This window comes from Penicillium antarcticum, assembly GCF_028974205.1.
Source record: "Penicillium antarcticum strain IBT 31339 chromosome Unknown utg000009l_segment0_segment0, whole genome shotgun sequence".
NCBI classification, from domain to species: Eukaryota; Fungi; Ascomycota; class Eurotiomycetes; order Eurotiales; family Aspergillaceae; genus Penicillium; species Penicillium antarcticum.
Window position 1 is genome coordinate 1,971,519 of NW_026695307.1, and position 19,974 is coordinate 1,991,492.

General features: G+C 49.0%; 6 protein-coding genes across 6 annotated transcripts; 4 read left to right on the forward strand and 2 right to left on the reverse strand.

Moving 5' to 3' along the window:
- Positions 1–370: 370 nt before the first annotated feature.
- Positions 371–4,217, forward strand: N7508_009106 (NACHT and Ankyrin domain protein; the record flags this gene model as incomplete). The annotated part of the gene is made up of 6 exons (XM_058467169.1): positions 371–654; positions 820–884; positions 954–1,148; positions 1,217–1,241; positions 1,294–1,854; positions 1,916–4,217. The coding sequence occupies 6 exons, from the start codon at positions 371–373 to the stop codon at positions 4,215–4,217; spliced, it is 3,432 nt and encodes a 1,143-aa protein (XP_058315015.1).
- A 455-nt stretch (positions 4,218–4,672) lies between these two features.
- Positions 4,673–6,737, reverse strand: N7508_009107 (transient receptor potential ion channel family protein; the record flags this gene model as incomplete). Its single annotated transcript, XM_058467170.1, has 2 exons — positions 4,673–6,285; positions 6,359–6,737. 2 exons carry the CDS (start codon positions 6,735–6,737, stop codon positions 4,673–4,675), a joined length of 1,992 nt encoding a protein of 663 aa, XP_058315016.1.
- Positions 6,738–8,192: 1,455 nt separating this feature from the next.
- N7508_009108 (alpha/beta hydrolase) lies at positions 8,193–9,125 on the forward strand (the record flags this gene model as incomplete). Its single annotated transcript, XM_058467171.1, has 1 exon — positions 8,193–9,125. The coding sequence occupies one exon, from the start codon at positions 8,193–8,195 to the stop codon at positions 9,123–9,125; it is 933 nt and encodes a 310-aa protein (XP_058315017.1).
- Positions 9,126–9,860: 735 nt separating this feature from the next.
- Positions 9,861–11,659, reverse strand: N7508_009109 (sugar porter family MFS transporter; the record flags this gene model as incomplete). Its single annotated transcript, XM_058467172.1, has 4 exons — positions 9,861–10,229; positions 10,283–10,588; positions 10,645–11,049; positions 11,123–11,659. 4 exons carry the CDS (start codon positions 11,657–11,659, stop codon positions 9,861–9,863), a joined length of 1,617 nt encoding a protein of 538 aa, XP_058315018.1.
- A 3,138-nt stretch (positions 11,660–14,797) lies between these two features.
- On the forward strand, positions 14,798–15,124 carry N7508_009110 (uncharacterized protein; the record flags this gene model as incomplete). The annotated part of the gene is made up of 1 exon (XM_058467173.1): positions 14,798–15,124. The coding sequence occupies one exon, from the start codon at positions 14,798–14,800 to the stop codon at positions 15,122–15,124; it is 327 nt and encodes a 108-aa protein (XP_058315019.1).
- A 2,192-nt stretch (positions 15,125–17,316) lies between these two features.
- N7508_009111 (uncharacterized protein) lies at positions 17,317–17,787 on the forward strand (the record flags this gene model as incomplete). The annotated part of the gene is made up of 1 exon (XM_058467174.1): positions 17,317–17,787. One exon carries the CDS (start codon positions 17,317–17,319, stop codon positions 17,785–17,787), a length of 471 nt encoding a protein of 156 aa, XP_058315020.1.
- Between the last annotated feature and the right edge of the window lie 2,187 nt (positions 17,788–19,974).

A 19,974-nucleotide genomic window follows, 5' to 3' on the forward strand; every position in this document is an offset into this window, starting at 1 on the left:
TTTACCTCCCAACCAGCGGTGACTTCGAGGGTTACCCACTGGAGGCAACGCGAAGGTCCAAAGTCCGGGGTGTACTTAATGGTCAAAGGGTTAGCCGCCTAAGTCCGATTTAGAGATTGGGGCAGTAGATCAGTGGTTTTCACGCAAAGCCCCCTCCAATCCGGCATGTGCAGGGGGGTCTCGCATCTCGTGGACTCAGTGACTTTGTTACCCTGAATTCAGCATACCGTATAAGCCTCCTCCCGTGTGTTAACTTCCTTCTTTATCGTCCTCATATCCCCCTCCTTTCAATCTTGTGTGACCAGCACCACAATATCCGGATCGTGATATCCTCGTTTATCGCATCAATGTTAATATTCGACTCCACATGATGGTCAACGTATCAGCCGTTCGCGAGAGTCTCGCTCAAGTCGCCCAATCGACGCGAGTGGCTATGCGCTTTCTGAACACCGGACGAGACTTGCCTGACTCTTCATTGAGGGCGTTATCCTTGCTTACGGACATACTCGATCTTCTTTATCGCATCAAGGATGAAATAACCTGGGCAGAGGAAAAATGGTTCGTTGCTGTGGGCCGTCTCAGGGCGCTCGCCGAGTTACTCGGGTGGTTTGGAATGAGCATGCGGTCCGTTGAGCTCTATTTCCAACCAGGGGGGTTAGCATATTTTACTTCAGAAAGCACCTGTTGGAAAAGACATACATCCCCAGGTTGGAACAATACAAGATTATGTTCCTTTTGTCCATGCAACCGGATTCTGAGTAAGGTTCCCTGGCTAATATTGGACCTGACTAGATTCTTTGGCTGACCTGGTTACCCAAGAGAACGAACTTTATTAGACAAGACGATTCGGAAAGACCTGAAAGTACACCGGGATGTTGAAACTGGTAAGCACTCTGTGATCTACACCTGATACCATGAATTCGTGATTTGAAAGACTAATTCACTGTCTTCAGCAAATGTCAAGATCGATTTGCAGTTCGAAGAGGATGCGTTAAGCCTGACGAGCCGACTATCTTCGGAACACTTCATAACACTCGCCGATCTATGTAACAAGCGACAACAAGGTAGCTGCTCATGGATATTTTCGAATTCGAACTTCAAACTATGGCTGTTGGGTAGTTCCAGGACACTATATTGCATGGGTCCCCGTGAGTTCTTCAGAAAGTTGTTACATACCCCTTGAAATCTTAATAATTAACATATTTCTGGACTCAAGCTGGTGCCGGCAAAACTTTCTTATCGTGAGTGCATAATATGTTAAACTGCCATTGTTTGTGAAACTAACTGTTGCAGCTCGGTAATTATCGACTATCTTCAAAAAACTTTCACATCGCCGGATGTGGCCACCGTATTTGTATTCTGTCAGGAAGAAACCGGAAAGGAACAGACCTCTATCGACATTCTGAAGAACATACTTGCACAGCTTGTATACCGCAAGCGAAGTTTGTCTGACGCAACCTCCTCTCTCTACTACTCGGAGTCCTTGAAAGAAGGGACTGCATCCCCAAAGGCATATCAAAATGCAATTCGCGCCGAGGTCAACAGATTCTCAAAAGTTCTCTTCGTTATTGATGGTCTTGACATGTTTTCCGACAAAGAGCGAATCTTAGGTCGATTACAGAAGCTACCTCAACAGGCCCAGCTCCTTGTCACCTTGCGGGACATGATCGGTATCAAACCAGCCGAGAACACCGGATATGTGAGCGTTCTAGCGCCACCTGAAGATATCGGTCTTTACACGTTAGCCCGCACGCGACGCGACAGCGGTTTCCGAAAACTCATTGGAACAAAAGATCCAGATCTGAAACTGGAAGACGAAATCATTCACGCTATAGTCGGCAGCTCTCATGGAATGTAAGTGTTTATTAACTCAAGTTGGACCCGCTTTTGAATACTTACAATAAACTCCATCTAGTTTCCTTCTTGCCAAGCTTCATCTTGACTTGTTGTCGCAATACAGGGACCGCGGCCTTCTCGAGAGAGCTCTGGCTCACTTACCAATGAACTTAGGTGAGGCTTACGGGGAGGCAATGAAGCAAGTCGTGAGACAGACCCCCGCTGCCATCCGTTATGTGTACTGGGCACTTTATGCATTTAGACCTCTGTCTGTCATGGAGCTTCGAAGTGCCGTAAATGACGGCGATACCATGGAAACTTCAGGCTCAATAAGCTTTGAACATGCACTTCACACGAAGACCGCCGGGCTCCTAACAGTGGATGCTGTTTCAGGCACAGTGCGATTTGTTCACAGAACTGCGAAGGAGTACCTTGAAGGGTCAGCCTCCAGAGTCTTCTTCCCTACAGCCCAGAAAGAGATGGCGGAGGTCTGCTTAACAGTAATCAGCTGCGATGATGTGATAGATGAGTGCTACAGAGATGAAATCAACACATCACGCGGCTCAAAGAAGGGCTTCCTGGACTATGCTGCAGCCTACTGGGGATATCACTCCCGGCAAGTTGATGATGGTGAGGTCACAATACAAGTCTTGATCAAGACATTCCTCAACAAACTACTTTGGAGACGGCCTCCGCTCAACTACGGCGCTGAGAAGGCTATGGGGATACCCACCGAAATGGGGATCGGAAAATACCCAACCGACTGGAGTGGGCTTCACCTCCTAGCCTTCTTTGGTATTCCCGGGAAATCGCAGCGTCTTCTAGAACAAGGAGCAAACATCAACGCTCAAGACAACTCTTTGGGACTCAGTCCTCTACACTGTGCATCTTTCCAAGGCAATGACGAGATGGTCGCATTTTTGCTTGATAACGGTGCCAAAGAGAATGCAATATCTTTCACTGGCAAGACAGCTTTACATCTCGCGTCACAGAAGGGTTACCGAAAATGCATGAAACTGTTGTTCGCTCATCGCGCCAACTCCAAAATTCCGGATCAAGATGGCGCTTCCTGTCTTCACGCGGCTGTGGGCACGGCAACTGATGAAGCTACGATTCCATTACTTGTGAAACACAAGGTAGACTTGAATTTTCAGAACCCGAAGACTGGAAACACGGCACTTCATCTTGCTGTGGAATGGAAGCGACCCCGAATTATTCTGTTTCTTCTTGAGAAAGGCGCCAGTATTGATGTCGGCAACAACGAAGGGCTGACTCCTCTTCAGCTGGCTGCGAATAGCGACAACTGTGAAGCAATTTCTTTACTTCTGCAACGGTGTGCCCATGTTGAAGCCCGCTCCCCTGTTGGTTCTACGGCTCTGCAATACGCTGCCTGGAAAGGTCACTGGACTGCCTTTGATTTGCTTCTTATAGGTGGCGCCGATATCAATGTCTGGAACAAGCAAGGAGAAACGTTACTCCACGAGCAAGCTAGATATTCAAAAAGTATCTCAATCGCTTCGAAGTTATTGAACCAAGGAGCAAACCTAGAGGCCCGAACATCTCAGGGATACACACCTCTCCAATGCGCCGCGATGGGGTCAAACAAGACCATGTTCAACTTCCTTCTTGAGAAGGGTGCCAAGCTCGATGTGGAAACTGCAAAGGGCGAAAATCTTCTCCACCTTACACCACCAGCGAATCAGGATTGCCTTGATATTCTGAACATAGCGCTGAAGGAGGGTATCAGTGTAGCAGCCACATCTAGCCAAGGCTGGACGCCTCTGCATCAGACTGCTTATACGGGTACTGGAGCCCCTGATCTCTCCTCTGACCGAAGTGCCGAGTATATCCGCCTTCTTATCAATCACGGTGCCTCGGTAAATGACTGCTCAGCTTCCAACTCAGGGGAGACCCCTCTCCATCTTGCAGCAATGGCACCTCTTCCACGTCCATCCTTGATAGAGCTCTTTATTGAGCTGGGGGCTAACATAAATGCCATCACCAATGACGGCAAGACTGCTCTTCATCTTGCAGCAGAACGGGGGCGTGAACCAATATTTCGCACGTTGCTAGACGCTGGGGCTGACCTTTCTGTCAAAATACCAACCAATACCACCATTTCGGCTATGGAAACGAAAGAGACCCCGGTGACTGCTCTGCAGCTGGCTCAGAAAAATCCCTTTGGTTCACTCTGGTTTGATGATGAAGGCCAGTTGCGCCCTAAGTCTCAGCGGACTGGCAGAGAAAGTGCAGTGACTGTGTTCGAAGACATGGGGTCTGATGTTTCTGAATCGGATGCTGGTGAGTCGGCGACACTGGTGGGAAGTGAGAGCCAGTTCAATGGGAGGCAATTTGGCGAGAAACATTATGTAGCGGCATGAGCGTTTTTTTTTTTTTTGTTTTCTTCCGCTTCCTCTTTTCTCTCTTTTCTCTTGACCTTGTTATACCCTCACCGTGTGTTAAAGAGTATTTGTTGATCTTGAGGTCAACGTTGGCATACAGCGATTGTGAAGTCGGATTCTTTTGTCAATATGGGCCCGGTATTTTCTTTCCTATCAATCAAACCACTTTTATAATTTCCCCTGGTTTAAAGTATGAGGGATCAATGAGATTACACGTGGTACGTCTTCATGGATGGAACGAACAAGAAACCGAATGATAAAAGAGCTCGAAATTTATGTTTCCCGAAGCCTAAAACACCAAAGCTTTAATATGTACAATAACCACCGGTAGCGCCAGTACACCAAACACAAGCAAAAATTCAAAGTGAATCGCTGAGAGAAATCTTTAGAAAGAAAAAGATAGAACGTAAAGTCAGATCTAGAAACACAACCTTCTAAGACCGACGCCGACCACCATCATAACTGTTGGGGAAGAGTGGCAGCGAAGGATCCACAACATCATTATAGGGCCTCCGCGCCGCCATGGAGACATCCTCATCACTGGGAGGGGCAGTGTGAGCAGCAGGGAAGTTCGGATGAGCTTCCGCGTCGTCGCCTCTTGCAACCTTCTCAAGGTGGTCCAGCTCAGTGTTTCCTCCCGTGCGAGACCAGCGGAAGGAGTCACGATCATCAGCCAGAGGCCGGTATTTGGAATCGGGAGACTTGGAGATGACAGCATAGACGATACCGACTAAGAGGTAGATGAGCAGCGCGAGAGTGAAGGCCGCATTGAAGATGAAGTATAGCACACCGAGGATACCTGTCATGAGCGGGGGTTGGTTGAAGACGTTTGAGAACACCAGGAAGAAGATTGCGTTGAGGGAATTCAGCACTGTTCCGATGATTGCAAAGACGTTTGCTCCCTTGGTCATGAATGGCTTGATAATGCCGGTTGCAAGCATCATTGCGAGCTCCAGGATGAGGAGGACGATAGATTGGGCAAGTCCGTTAGACTGGCCAAAGGCGACAAGCATTCCCTTGATGACGATGTAGACGAGGCTAGGGACGAGGAACCAATAGACCGGGGCACGGTAGTAGATGTACAGGTAACCCCACTTGTTCAATGTAGCTGGATCAGAATACAGTGTATAGGCGGGTGTGTTGTGCTGCTGCTTGGATCGAATCGCGCGGTGGAAGATCTTGAAAGTAGCGAAGGCCAAAACGCCGGTGGTCACGAGCCACATGGTGATGGCTAGAACGATTTCCGCAGCGGAATCTTTTTGGGTCAGTTCCCACAGACACAGCACACACATCTGTGGATATCCGATGCAGGCAAGTCGGAAGAAAGTGTTCCGCATGACGGTCTTCCAGTCTGCGGTGGCACCAACAGCCTTTTCCAACTTCGTGATTGAGGTCGTTCTCTTGGATAGAAGGAAGCGGACGACTAATGCGAGCCCGACACAAGCCAGAACGAGTGCTGTAACAAAATAGTAAAACAGGTATCCAGTCATAAAGATGTTGCTCAATGTGATGGATGCTCGTGCTCCGGCCCGTTTGATGCCACGCAAGACAATTTGGGCACCCGATTGGATGGCTCGCGTCTGGATGGATGATCGCTTCTGCAAAACGACCGAGACAGTGCCTGATTCGGCAAGCACAGACGAGGGTGTACCGCCGGTGGCTCGTTGGAACCAGGTCGAGATTGTCTCCAGCGCATCGGCTTGGACAATCCCCATGCTCCAAAGAGTATCCTGAATCCAGGATTGCGCCATCGGTGGAATTTCCACGGCAAGCAACCCTCCCATGGCCGTGGATTGAATGAAGCCGAGGAAAGCCAGCGATCGGAAAGCAAGATGGGTCGCAGTGTTGGAGTGTCCGAGAAGTGAAATGACCGTGGAAGCGATGAGGCCCAATCCAGTAATGACGGCCAGTGTCCATGACACGCCGGCTTGATAAACAGTCTTTCCATTGTGAACACGGGTTTCCAGACAAGCGACACTCCCTCCAGACTTCTTGTTCAACTTGATGCGAACTACCGCATCGATGTCGGGGACGGAGTAGGCGATACCTATGACGTTACCGTTAGCACCACAAACATTGGGAGACTGCTGTCGAGCCTCGTGTCGTTTCATGGAACGCACCTGGAATCTGATCAAGTACGCCATCGTCAAAGGTGTAGGTGAATTTGGGAATTTGCAACTCGATTGCTTTCATCGGGCAAAAAACACCCAGGTCCAGGCTGCATGGGTCAATTCTCTGCGAAAGCGCTTTGTACCCGTACACCAAGAGATCAATGTCCAAGACAACATCTCCAGCGACTCCAGAATATCCATCAAACACCAGGCTGACTGAGTTGTTTCCAGGCGTGAGGACCGCACTCATGTGGTTGATTGTGATTTCGGAGTTATCGGATCCGTGGCATGCCGTGAGACCGTTGGCTTCGATGAGCTGCTCAGCATGAACGAGACTGAAGAGGATAAAGAGAATACATCCTCCCAGGCGGGAGGTCGACAATTGCATGGCGACCAAAACGAGTGTGTGTAGGAGAGAAGGTGAGGATCGTGAATCTTTTCTTTGGCAGGTTTCCCTGATATCATCGCACTCCACAGTACGACGTAAGCGCTAGGTGGGCCCAGGCGATCGTCCAAGCTGCGATTTCAAACATATCCTTCTCAAGGCAACGACAATTTACATGGCCTACGCTGTCCTCTGCTGGCGTTACAGGTAAATGCGATCGTCCCGATATACACATCTACTATACTCCATACGAGTTCCCCTGAGATTGAGGCTTTTGAGGGAGGGGCTCGACACTGCCACCCCAGCCTTCAAGCCCAGGCCGATCACATCGATATTGAGTGTGCATTTGGAACCGGTCAATCGGGTCTTGGCTTGTCTTTCCTCTAGGTGGCAAGGGTCTAGGGTGCAATGCAACAATGGTTCCAAGGTCGGGCGCCAGCATACCATCTCCCCATAGTCGGCTACACCAATGAGGGGGCATGTCTCACTCCAAACCGCTCACGGCCGTTGAACCATTCGAAGCTTTCCTTGTAAACGCACACGGCCCTTCCGCGAGCTTCCAGATTGGTCGCCTATCATTTTTGTTTTCGGCAGCAGGATCTGAACCCCACTAAATTTAGAACGAGGGTCGATTTGCACCCGCTGCTCTCTCTTATTGGCCATCATACAATTGGACCACTACAAATCTTCTCTTGCCCCAGATGGAGAGTCTATCTGGAGTTGCGGACCCTTGGCCCTTGTGTGTTCCGCTACACGCGTACTACTTATGGACCCTGCGATCCTCGAGTCGCGAGTTGATTCTGGGACCACGCTGACTTAGGCTCCACAAAGTCAGCCCCCGTCTCAGCCCCGCTGCAGGGCCAGCCACGCTATAAAGGACATGGCCGGGTGCATCCTGTCATGACCGCTCGACAGGTTCGGTCGAACTTACAATTGAAGGAGTGGATGACCGCGTTGATAGTCCCTCGCATATGTTTCGAACTGGCCGACCGACATGCTTGCAGAGCAGACACAATATAGTGGTCAGGCCAGAAACACATGCTTACATCTCACTGAAGGCCTCCGCCAGCATTCCTGAACCCCGAGGCCCCCGGGGCCCGGTTGCAGCTTTTTTAACAAAGCCACAGACAGCCAACAGGGTCTTTCTCAATGCCCACGATAAATTCCATCCTGTGTGAATCTTTACCATGCTGACTTGCTGATCTATGCCGTGTCGGGGGTTGCGTGGCATGACGTAGCGATCTGCTATAACCTTGATTCCGCTGGCATGCACACGGGACATGCACCAACAGAAAGACGATTAAAGGGAGTCATGTACTACAGATGATATCACACGTACTCAGGGGAAAGTGGATAAGTATATGTACATGTCTCTCTCCTGCCCTGATACTCGCGCGGGGATGCTCCATCAGACGTGTCAATAAAAGCAAATCTCCATCACATCATTATATCACAGTCATGGGAGTTTCTTATGGCTACCATAAGTCGCTCGCGTCATTCCTTCGTCTCCTGGTGAAGCCCAGACTCCACCTAAACCCCAAACCCGACGAAGTAACCTTCGTCCCATCGCGCGATGACGGCAAGACCATCAAGACACACATCTACAAACCAGCCACCCAACCCGGCCCAACCCCCGTCCTGATCAACTTCTGTGGCAGCGGCTTCGTCCTTCGCACGTTCGGCTCGGACGATGAATACTGCCGCTTCGTCGCAGACAATGCCCACTACACCGTAATCGACGTGCAATATCGCCTCGCGCCGGAACACCCCTTCCCAGCAGCTTTCCACGATGCCGAGGACGTAGTGAGCTGGGTTCGGTCGCAACCCGATCGTTTCGATCTGACACAGCTATCGCTGTCTGGATTCAGCGCGGGCGCGAACATCGCCTTGGCCGTGGCATCGGCGTCAGAGCTGTTCAACCCGAAACAAGGGATATTCGACACGGTCATCTCCTTCTACGGGCCGATGGATATGTCTCTTCCCACGCCAGAAAAGCCCCAGGCAGATAACTCAAATTGGATCATGCGCGATATCTTCCCGCCTTTCTCCCATCTGTGCCATAAGTGTCTCAATTTGGGAAGGGTCGATCCTAAGGATCCGCGTATGTCGCCTATCTTGGCGGATCCGGAGAACTTCCCCAACAAGACCTTGATTGTTACTGCTGCGCAGGATCCTTTTGCTATTGAGGCTGAGGAGCTGTCGAAGAAGTTGAATGGCACGGATGGCAAGGTCTCGGTGTGTGAGCGGATGGAGGGGTGCGCTCATGGTTGGGATAAGGAGGCTATTCGAGGGACATCGCAGTGCGATGCGAAGGATGAGGCCTATAAATTGGCGGTTAAGATTCTGCAGCAGAAGGAAGGTGGTGGAGTGGTGTCGACCGCTATGTGTTGATTTTTTGCCATGTTATCATTTGATACCCGATACAAGTATTCGAGACAAAACGTTTCAAATAGAGTGCCTAATGGATTGTTTTGAAATATAAAGCGACGCTGTGTAACTGTTTTTAATTCTTCATACATAGCTCAAAGGGAGCGAGGAAGAAGAGAAGACTGCGGGATCCTCGAAGCACGAAGCGCGTATGATATCAAGTCAACCCTCATCCCCATCGACGATTTATTCTGGTCAGAAACCTAAACTCCTTGACTAAGGTAGAGAGATATTATTTGGATGATCTGAGTCGTATCAGGCAACATAATTATGGAATTCGATGTATTTTGTTGTCGATATATATTCCTGGGCGAGCTGCCAAAGTCGACCAAGTGCATCTTCAAGTTCATTTTAAATTTGATCATTTCATGTAGACCTATTGTCAATACCAGATCATATAAGATAGTGCTTCTTTGATGTTAGTAGCTATCAGTGTAGAAACAATGCTGTGAAGGAAAACATGTAGATAAGTACGAAGCTCATTCTAGGACGAGGCCGTCAACAAGGCTCTAAAGAGTAAAGGCGACTCAAATCAGAGTAATCCATTAAGATCGTCAAGGATCAAGAATTGAAGTAAAAGTAATGATTCATGAAAATGCGCGTCAACATATGCAACTCTATACAAAATCGTAGTCGTATGTACAACCTGTGGTCTATAAACCACTCTATATATAACCAATCTATCTATAATCGTATTGCTCATTTCTGCTGTTCTTCGTCGGAAGTACCAGCGGTGTTCTCTTGGTGGTAAGAGCTCTCCTTGACATCGTAACGGAATTGCTCCTCCTCGGCGGCGAGCTGCTCCTTGAGCATCTTGTTTGCGTGCCAGATGGGCTTCTGCTCGAACAGGCGGTCGACCTTCTCCAGAGGGATACCACTTGTCTCGGGGATGAGGAAGAAGGCGAAGAAGAAGGCCAGGAAGGATAGAGAGGCGAAAAAAAAGTAGACACCGTAGTGCATAGCCTCGAACATCTGCTCAGTGAAACGAGAAATGAGGAAGTTGAAGAGCCAGTTACTGGCTGTGGTGGCGGCCTGGGCTAGGGAACGGAAGTTGGGGTCGAAGAATTCCTGTTATTTTTGTTAGAGTGAGATCGTAGTGGAGGTAAGGTTTGGTAACGTACAGAGTTGATGACCCAAGGGGTTCCGTTCCAAGTAGGGGTGTAGACGGCAGTCCAGAGGTAGAAGAAGAAGATAGCAGCAATACCACCGCCGTTGAGGTGAGAGCTGGGGTTGTCTTCGGGCTTAACAACACAGATGTAGGCACCGATAATCCACATGCAGATCGATCCGGTGATACCACCAACAAGGAGAAGGTTCCGTCGTCCGAATTGATCGACGAGGAACAAAAGCCACACGAACGTCATGATAGCCTTGATCACACCGAAAATACCGGTCATGAGGTTGACCGTGTTGCTGTCGACACCGATCTGCAAATCAAAGTTAGCATCGAAGAAGACCTGTAACGAGTGAAGTGTATACATACCGATTTGAAGATAGTGGGAGAGTAGTAGTTGATAGCGTTAATACCGGAACCATTCTGCCAGAAGAAGAGCATACAGCCGAGCACCAGGCGGTACATGACACTCTTATTGTGAGCAAGGGCCTGGAAAGGCTTCCAGAAACCGATACCAATGGAACTTCTCTGGTATTCGAGGGCCTGATCAATGGCAGCAACTTCCTCAGAAATATAAATGTCGTCGGCGTCCAATTGGCGGATCCAGCAGAGGTTCTCCATGGCCTGACGGCGACGGTCCTTAAGGAAGAGCCAACGAGGAGACTCCTTGATCCACAAGGCACCGGCGAAAAGCAGACCAGACGGGACAAGCTGAATAGCAAATGGAATGATCCATTGCTCATGGTTCTGAGGCATGTGTTGTTCAACACCGTACTAGCAATTTAGGTTAGCTTGAATGCAAAAGCGGCACCAACACCGAAGAGATCGGCAAGGCTAGGGGACCCACGTTAATCCAGAAACCAAGCATACCGCCAATCTGCCAGCCGAGCTCGTAGAGACCAACTAGCCGACCTCGGATCGCAGGTGGAGCCAGCTCAGACAGGTAAATAGGGATAATGTTAGAGGCCACACCGGTTCCTAAACCGGACAGCACACGGCCACCGTATAGAATCCCCAATCCTCGAGACGAATTGGCGCCAAGCTGAAGTCCAGATCCAAGAGTGAAGACGGCGGAAGCGACAGCCAAGCACCATTTGCGGCCAACGAAGTGACCAAGGGCATATGTGCCAAGGGCACCGAAAAAGGCCCCGGCAATGAAGAGGGAGACAATGTTCTCGCTAATCAAACTCTGGTCGGCAGAGGACATCTTGTCGATACCAAATTCCTTCTGGAAAGATGACAGTGTGATAGTTGTACCGATGAAGGCACTGGTGTAACCAATCATGTTGGAACCGCATGATGCGATGGCGGCAAGTGCATAGACACGCCAATTGTAAACGGACTTTGGCGTTGGCCGATCCTCGTGAAGTGTGAGAACACCCATGGCTGCAGGTATAACAGCTCGAGGGAAGGTGAATAAGGAGGTAAGATGGGTGGATGGGAAAAATTTGATCGGGGATGGAGAGAAGAAAATGGGTCGAAAGGTGCAGGAGATGGGACCCTAAGTAACCTCTGCTATCCCAGTGGAATTGTGGGTGCGCAAATTCCCCAACTAAATGCTCTCCACAACACACGTCGCCTATATCCCCATAGATTGGGGCAGTATGGGGTTTGAACGTGAGGCTATGATACAGGGGTGATTAACAGATGCATGGCGAGGTGGGAGCATTGGCCGGGGTAGCGTTTTCCCCGGACAATACATGGAAACATTCAGCCGGTAGCAAATAAGCTTCAGTATATATCTAACACCAAGCCCTCTTTCCTGGATAAAATTATGAGAATAAAAGGAATCCTTTGGTTCCAGAGTGTTCCTTGACACTGGATGCCCAATGTTATAGCGTCACCATCGACGATTGGCTGTGAATATCATACATGCGTGCTCTAGTGCTGGAGAGAGTGCGTTGTGCGTTTAGCCGTCTGAGCAGTATGTGGACGCCGGTGAGAGCCATCGCCACCTAGTTATGCGTGGAGAAATTTTTGTGTCCCCGGGTCTGACGGAATCTTGCCTTAACCTGAGTGTGGAGAGGGTACAGCGAAGTCCCGCTTGTTAAGCGAATACCCCGAGATCTCATTTCCCCAGCTGTTCTGTATAGAAGTAAGAAAGAGAAGGCCCGCGGGGAGAACCCTTAACCACAATTGTGGAGACGGCAAATTGCCGCGTTCTCATTGGGAAGGTCACGGGGCCGGAAGAAGGGTTAAAAGTCTGAACGAGCCACGCTAACCGCTTCGGTATACGTTTAAAGGTCACGTGCATCTACTTGCATCTGCATCTCAACACATTCCCACCACTACAATTGGTACATGTTGCGTACGCAGATCCCTTGCATCATAATTTCTATCCTTTACCTCTATTAAATCCCACAATCCCACAGTTTTCCCCCCGGAAATGGCGGCACCGGCCCCCACTACTCCGTGTTGATAAGCTCAACCGAAGTGAACTAAACGAAACTCCGGGGTTTCCGGGGATTAACTCGAATTGTCGAGAAATAAAGTCCGAGCAGCTAATAATCTGATTCAACAAATCGAAACGTAGCCATTGTGTCTGTGTGTTGTTGTCGTACTCATTTCAATATCAATATCAATATGCCTTTTCGGGCCGTGTCCGGCTCGGAAGTAAGCCACCCGGATCGGGCTTGGTACAGGAAAGAAGTCAAAAAAATCGGCATTAAGACCGCATCCATATTTGGGTTCGGAAACCTTACCTAGGCTGTGACTCTTGACACATTTCACAAGTCAGGACCCACCAGGCAGGCGATGACACGGAGGCGTCCTGAATTGATGTTTCTGGTTTCATCATTCATAACTTAGCACGAGGATGATCCGGATACCGTTAGATTTCGGGCGGGATCGCTTTTACTCGCCGGAACTTTCTGTGAGCTCATCTTCTTTCTTCTCACTTCGAGAAGCTTCAAGTCCACTGCTTGCAAATGAGCGGACAAGAGATTTGTGGTGTGGAGATGTGCAATAGTACCGTATGCCTGGGCCAGCATGGACCATGGTCGGCTGACCTCTCGAATGATCCGCGGCGTTTCACAATCGACCTCTGGATGAGGTGTGAGCTGGTACATCTGCACTTGAATTCCATTCTCCTGTCTGCACTATTTGCAGCTAGCCAGAAAAAAGCTATTGAAATTTGATTTCTCAGCAGGGCATGTCGCATGTCGATTATTTTCAATAGCGAGACCGGACCTTGAGTTGGTCTGTGCCTGTATGGTAGCCACATATTAACAAGAAGGCACACCGGTATAGTGTTTGGCCATTACCCCCGTAGCGGCAGTTTGCAAACCGTACGGCGTGGAAGAAAGTTCTATTGAATGCATCCTTGGCACGGCCTGCAATTAATCTCGTGGGGGTTGCCCGCCAAATTCGGAAGTGATATGAAGCACATGTAGCACGGCCTCGCAGCTCGGAGCCGGATATCCGCGGCCATATTGACAGAACCGGAGCACACCGACGTCCAGATTTTGTTCGAAAAGCCACACGAGGGCTTGATATCTACCTTAGGATGGTGGAAACTGCCATGGCTAGCACCCGAGAGTACTGAATGTCTGGGCGAAACTTGGCATCCGGACAAAATCCGTGTCGAACTATGAGATTCCACGGCCGGGAATTATCGAAACACTAATGCAGTCATCTCAGCGCAGAGCCTGTACCCGAGAGCCTTTCGAGTTTGGCTGATACTGCTCACCAAGAGCTCAAGATACCCGAGGTTGCTGCCAAGCATGGCGGGTGGAAAGCTTCTCAACAAATTTCCGCCGTGGAGACACAAAATGCTTGGACCTACTGTATATTGCTGCTGTTCGACATGCTGATGGCAGTCACGGTGGTGCGGCGTCAGCTGCTTGGCAGGTCTCGTTGTAGTCTTTCCTACAGACAGGATACCCTCACGCGTCAAAATGGGTGTCCTGGACGACGCGTCACAATCGTTAGGGTGAGGATCATTAGTATGCTAGACTGCGACAAGATGTTCAACTGGATGAAAAATGAAGATATAGCCGCGAAACTTTGACATTGCACTGTGGGAATCGTTGATATCCAAGAAGGCGAGTTCAACATAATTGCGGAATTCGGCCTCAGGCAGTAAAGAGCACCACCTTATCTGTCGGAACTTGCTGTCTTCCGTAACTTGCTCAGCCAATGAGGGCATTCAAATCTCTGTCTTTTATTACTTGCTATTTCTTGCTATTTATGCTATGCTCATCATTGGTAACTCCAATGAGCGGAATTACTAATGATGAGCATAGCATAAATAGCAAGAAATAGCAAGTAATAAAAGACAGAGATTTGAATGCCCTCATTGGCTGAGCAAGTTACGGAAGACAGCAAGTTCCGACAGTTATGAGCCCGGTACGCCTATAATTGGACAGCAAGACTATTCTGAAGCTATTCACAGGTGACAATTCACTTGCCAGAGCTTTCTCGTCGCCGTCCGATTACCCCTGAACCCCTGAATCCTCCGAATACCCTCATCCATCCGAAAAGGTCCAAGGAACTCACTTGCTGCGATCAACAAGTGAACATAATGGACTCGAGCACCTATCTCTCCGCTATGAAGAGCGAAAAACTGAAGGACTCGTCACAATGGCAGTCGTGGCACCAGCGAGTGAAGGTATTCGCTCAGCGCAGAGGCATTTGGGATTTCTGCAACCCCGATACGGACGAATTGCATCGTCCAGAGGCTCTCAGAGAGCCTATTGTACCTGACTACCCTGATGATGGGTATCAGGAAGACAAGCGAGACTGGAGAGACCGCCTCGAAGTCTATAAAATCAAGGCAAACCGCTGGGATAGACAGCGCAAAAGCCTAAATGAGATTGATGATCTTATCGTCAACTCTCTAGATGTATAACTCCGTGATATAGTTTTGAAGTGCGAAACACCGTACGACCGTCTAGTATATCTTAGCAAGAGATTCGCTAGATCTGAAGCGTATACTGAAGAAGTACGCATGCAATAGAGAGCTTTGTCAACCCAAAAGCCGACCGGAGATGTCGAAAAATGGCTGATCTCATGGGTGGAGCTATATGAGCGAGTAGTTAGTCTCAAAATCATTGAAACTGCCAACGCAAATAAGGACTTACTGCAAGCCGTGAAAGAGGTCTTACCAATCTGGTGGCAAGCCAAATTCCAAGAGATCGTGATAGAGAAAGCATCGATAGAGACTCAAAGTCTGATCGAGTCCTTCCGATCGATATATCGTGAAATTGGACCTAATACAGCGTTGCCACCGGCGGCAGCACTGAAGGGGTCTTTTTCCACCTAGCAAGGATATCAGGAAGCGAAAACTGATGCGCTAAGTGATGCGAAAAAGGACTCAAAAGGCAAATTGGACGACACGCCTTTTGAGGCAAGACTATGCCCATGTGGAATCAAATTTTATAAACCCGCCAATTGCTATACTCTGAATGCCGCGATGAGACCCGACGGTTTCACGGTATCAAAAGAGAGGCAGAGACAGGCCGAAAAACGCTTGCTACAGATCTAGCGTGGAAGAAATGGGTCAATGAAGCTATTGAGAAAGCATCGCCAAAGCTGTCAAATGTAGTCACTGGAAACATGGCCTTCTCCACTAGCTTACTAGACCTACCGGCGTCATCTATCAAGGACCGGTGGATCTTGGACTCCGGTTCTAGCGTATATGTCTGTAATAATAGAAGTCGCTTTGTGGACCTTTCCACTTGCCAGCACTCTCTATCGACCGGTGACGGCAAGACATCTGTTATCGGACAAGGGACAGCAAGGCTTCATAGCATCGATCCAATCACAAGAAAGGAGAAGGTGATTACCTTAAGCAACGTCTATTACGCACCAGGTTTCTATGTAAACCTAGTGTCGTACGCTCGCTTGAAGGAGAAAGGCGGACATTGGTCTGAGGAAGCACGCTATATCGAAGATCACAATGCCATCCCAATTGTTAGCCTGAAATTGTGGAAGTCAACCGGCTTATGGGTCTTCGATCAACCCGGGAGAGCACCGATACGGACAGCAAATGCCGTCCGATTATTATTATCGCCAAAATAGTCAGCCGCATCAGCTGAAGTATGGCATCGCCGACTAGGTCATCCGTAGTACAAAACTGTATAGCAAGTGGCAAAGCTAGTCGAGGGCGTCACAATTGACGCTAGGACAGAGGATCACGCAATTTGTGAGACTTGCCACCTAGGAAGATCAGATCGCCAAGTATCAAGAAGACCAATTGGAAGGGTTTTCGGGCCACTTGGTAGAGTTCATTTTGATCTGATATAGCTTCCACGTGCTTACAATAAGTATAACTGGATCTCCCACTTCTATATTGAAGGAATAAGGTTCCACTGGGTCATGACGCATGAGTACAAGCCCGAATGTTAGCTTGCAATCAATCATTTCGTCCAATTGGCCAAGAACTGGTGGAAACTTCCGATCAAAGCTTTCAATTATGATAATGAGAAAGCTGCAGGACGTCTAGCTAAGTAGAGCTTGACATCCGATGGAATTGTGGTCTATTATAGTCCACCAAGGCACCCCGAGATAAATGGGTATGCCGAAAGAGTAGGAGGTGTTATCATTCTTCGCATGAGAATGCTGATACTCGAAGGCAAGCTCCCAAAGGAGCTATGGCCTGAAGCAGCAATGGCAGCAGTCTGGCTGCTAAATCGGACCCCAACGTATCTGGCTGATCAGAAACGTTGGATAGTCCCATGGGGTGAAGTCATGAAGAGCTTCGCCGGCGAGCAAGCGCCACCAATCAACTTGGCTAACGTTAGGTTATACGGCAGTCTCGCTTATTGCCGTATCGAGAAGCAGGTTTAGTCAGACAAGATGAATCCTCGTGCTGAGATTGGCTTCTTGGTAGGCTATATAGCATCAAACGTTTGGAAAATATGGTTTCCGCAAGCCAACAAAATACGGCTTGTTCGGGATGCTATCTTCGATGAATCACGTCGATATACATCGGACTTTCAGCACTTCCAGCAAGTGCCATTGCCAATACTGAAAGAACCGCAAGAACTGGACCAAACAGAGGCGACGAGAGCCTTCGAAGCATCGATCTCGACTAGATCAATGCCTGAATCAGAGCTAGAAGCAAGACCATTCAATGACGATGATCAAGATGTCAACATTAATGGCAATGCTCATAGCAATGCTGATGTCCGAAGCAATGAAGCTCAACATGAGACTCTAGACATTGGACAAAGAGACCGTTTTTCGGCCGAAAAACCGTCTCATAAAGAAGCAGCAATTCCTCTATTGGACAGCGACGGTTCTTCTGCAAAAGACACCGTTCAGCCAATCAGGAATCAGGAAAAGCCTGACCAGTCATTCAGAGGTCAGGGGGTGTACAATACACCCGAAAGGGAAAGACGGGATGAAACAGACATCATCCTAGGCGCATTTCCCCAGGAAGTCCCGCTTCCACCTACTCCGCCAAGTGAGTATCCTGAGTCTCGTCAGGGGGTGGAAACGCTAGATGAAACGCGTGGCACGCAAGATCTAGCAAGGGACCAGGCTCATGATACGCAAGAAGTCGTATAGGAAGCTATAGAGGATCAGCAAGTGGACTCGGATGAAGAAGCCGAAATGCAATTGCTTGCTGGACTCGCACCAAGGGATATCAATGGAGATGTCGATGGAACAAACATCATATCTGGTTCTCGAAGACGTCAGCCTAAGCGAGATGATGCTTATTCGTACGTCACGATGGAACCGCCAGCGTATCTGCATGCATTTGCTGCTGGTCTGTACGCCGAGAAGCCAACTCGACGTCACAGAGATGATCTCCCTGAGCTTCCTAGGAACTGGAAGGATGTCATGAATCATCCCTTCCAGGAAGGCTTTCTCGCCGCTATGAGAAAAGAGATCGAATCGCTTACTAGAAAAGCGACATTCGATATCATCGATCGTCCGAAGGATCGAGGGAAGCAAATACTTCCACTTCTCTGGGTTTTCGCGTACAAATTTGATCAGGATGGATACCTTATCAAACTGAAAGCCAGAATTTGCGTCCGAGGTGATCTGGAGACTATATCATCAGATGAAAAGCGGGCTGCTACACTAGCAGCAAGAATAGCAAGGATGATATTCGCACTTGTTGCGGCGTTTGATCTTGATCTTCGACAGCGAGATGCTGTCACTGCTTTCTTGAATAGCAGGCTCGACAAGGACGTCTATACCAGAATGCCGGAAGGGTTTGGAACCCCTGGCAAGTGCTGGAAGCTCCGTAAGGCGCTTTATGGGTTGAGGATATCTCCTCGATTATGGCAGCAAGAAGCAGCCGGAGTTCTCACCAAATTAGGACTCCGTCAAGTGCCAGAAGACCCATGCGTATTTATCGGAAATAGGATCATCGTCTTTTTCTATGTCGATAATATATTGATAGCAAGTCATCAAAACGTTAGGAAGCTTGCTGATCAACTGGAAAGAGATCTCGAAGCTCATTGGGAGCTTACAGATCATAGAGACGCGGAATGGTTTCTGAATATCCGCATTATCAGAGACCGGCGTCTAAAGAAGCTGTGGCTATGCCAAGACAGCTATATATCAAGTATCGCGGCCCGGTATCACCTAACGGATAGGCTACCGGTTTCGACACCGCTGTCGCTTGAAGAATTGGAGCCGTATCACGGCAAGGCAGATGCTCAATCAGTGCATCTATACCAGCAAAAGGTTGGCTCGGCCGGGTATGCCACCACGATAACCCGACCGGATGCCGCAAAAGCGAATGCGAAGCTTGCTCAATTCTTGACGAATCCTGGACCTCAACACCAAAAGGCGGCTGATAGACTGATCAGCTACCTCTATTTAACGCGGTACCACGCAATCGAGTATGGGTCTCAATAGGAAGATATCGAATCCGTCCAATTGGTAAGTGACGCGTCGTATGGAGATCATGCAGACCGGAAGAGCTCTGTAGGATATATCTGCCAGGTTTATGGAGGACCTGTGGACTGGAAGGCCACCAAACAACGAACGGTGACTATATCAACAACGGAAGTAGAGCTTCTTAGGCTCTCAGAAGCTGGCAAGCACCTTCAATGGTGGAGACGACTATTGCGGCATGTTGGTTTCGATCCTTCTCACGTTATTAGCATTGAATGCGACAATGAGAGAGCGATTAACTTGCTCACGTCTCAGGATGCTAGCTTCGACACCAAGCTTCGTTATATAGACATTCACCACCTATGGCTGAGACAGGAAGTGCAGAAAGGCCGGATTTCGATCCGATAGGTGCCTACTGCCAGAATGGTAGCCGACGGCCTCACAAAATTGCTGCCAAGACAGCAGCACGAGCGTTTTGTGAAAATGCTTCACTTGGTGGACATCAGCCACTTGGTGGATGCTGGAAAGACGCCAGGGAGAGGTTGACGGGCCAATTGGAGAACTCGCTGATTCATGAAGCTATTCCCAGTGGCAGCAAGCCAGCGACACTGCGCTTGCTGAGGGGGTGTGTCAGTGCTGCATTCATGAATACGGATTGAGAACCGGAATTATAGTAACTCCGAATGAGCGGATTACTAATGATGAGCATAGCATAAATAGCAAGAAATAGCAAGTAATAAAAGACAGAGATTTGAATGCCCTCATTGGCTGAGCAAGTTACGGAAGACAGCAAGTTCCGACATTATCTCATTGCCTTAGGCAGAAACACGTGCCATCAACCTTCCGCGTTTCTCCAAGTTACGCAGTGTCAACACAAACCAGCGGTAGCTTTAAAACGCCCAT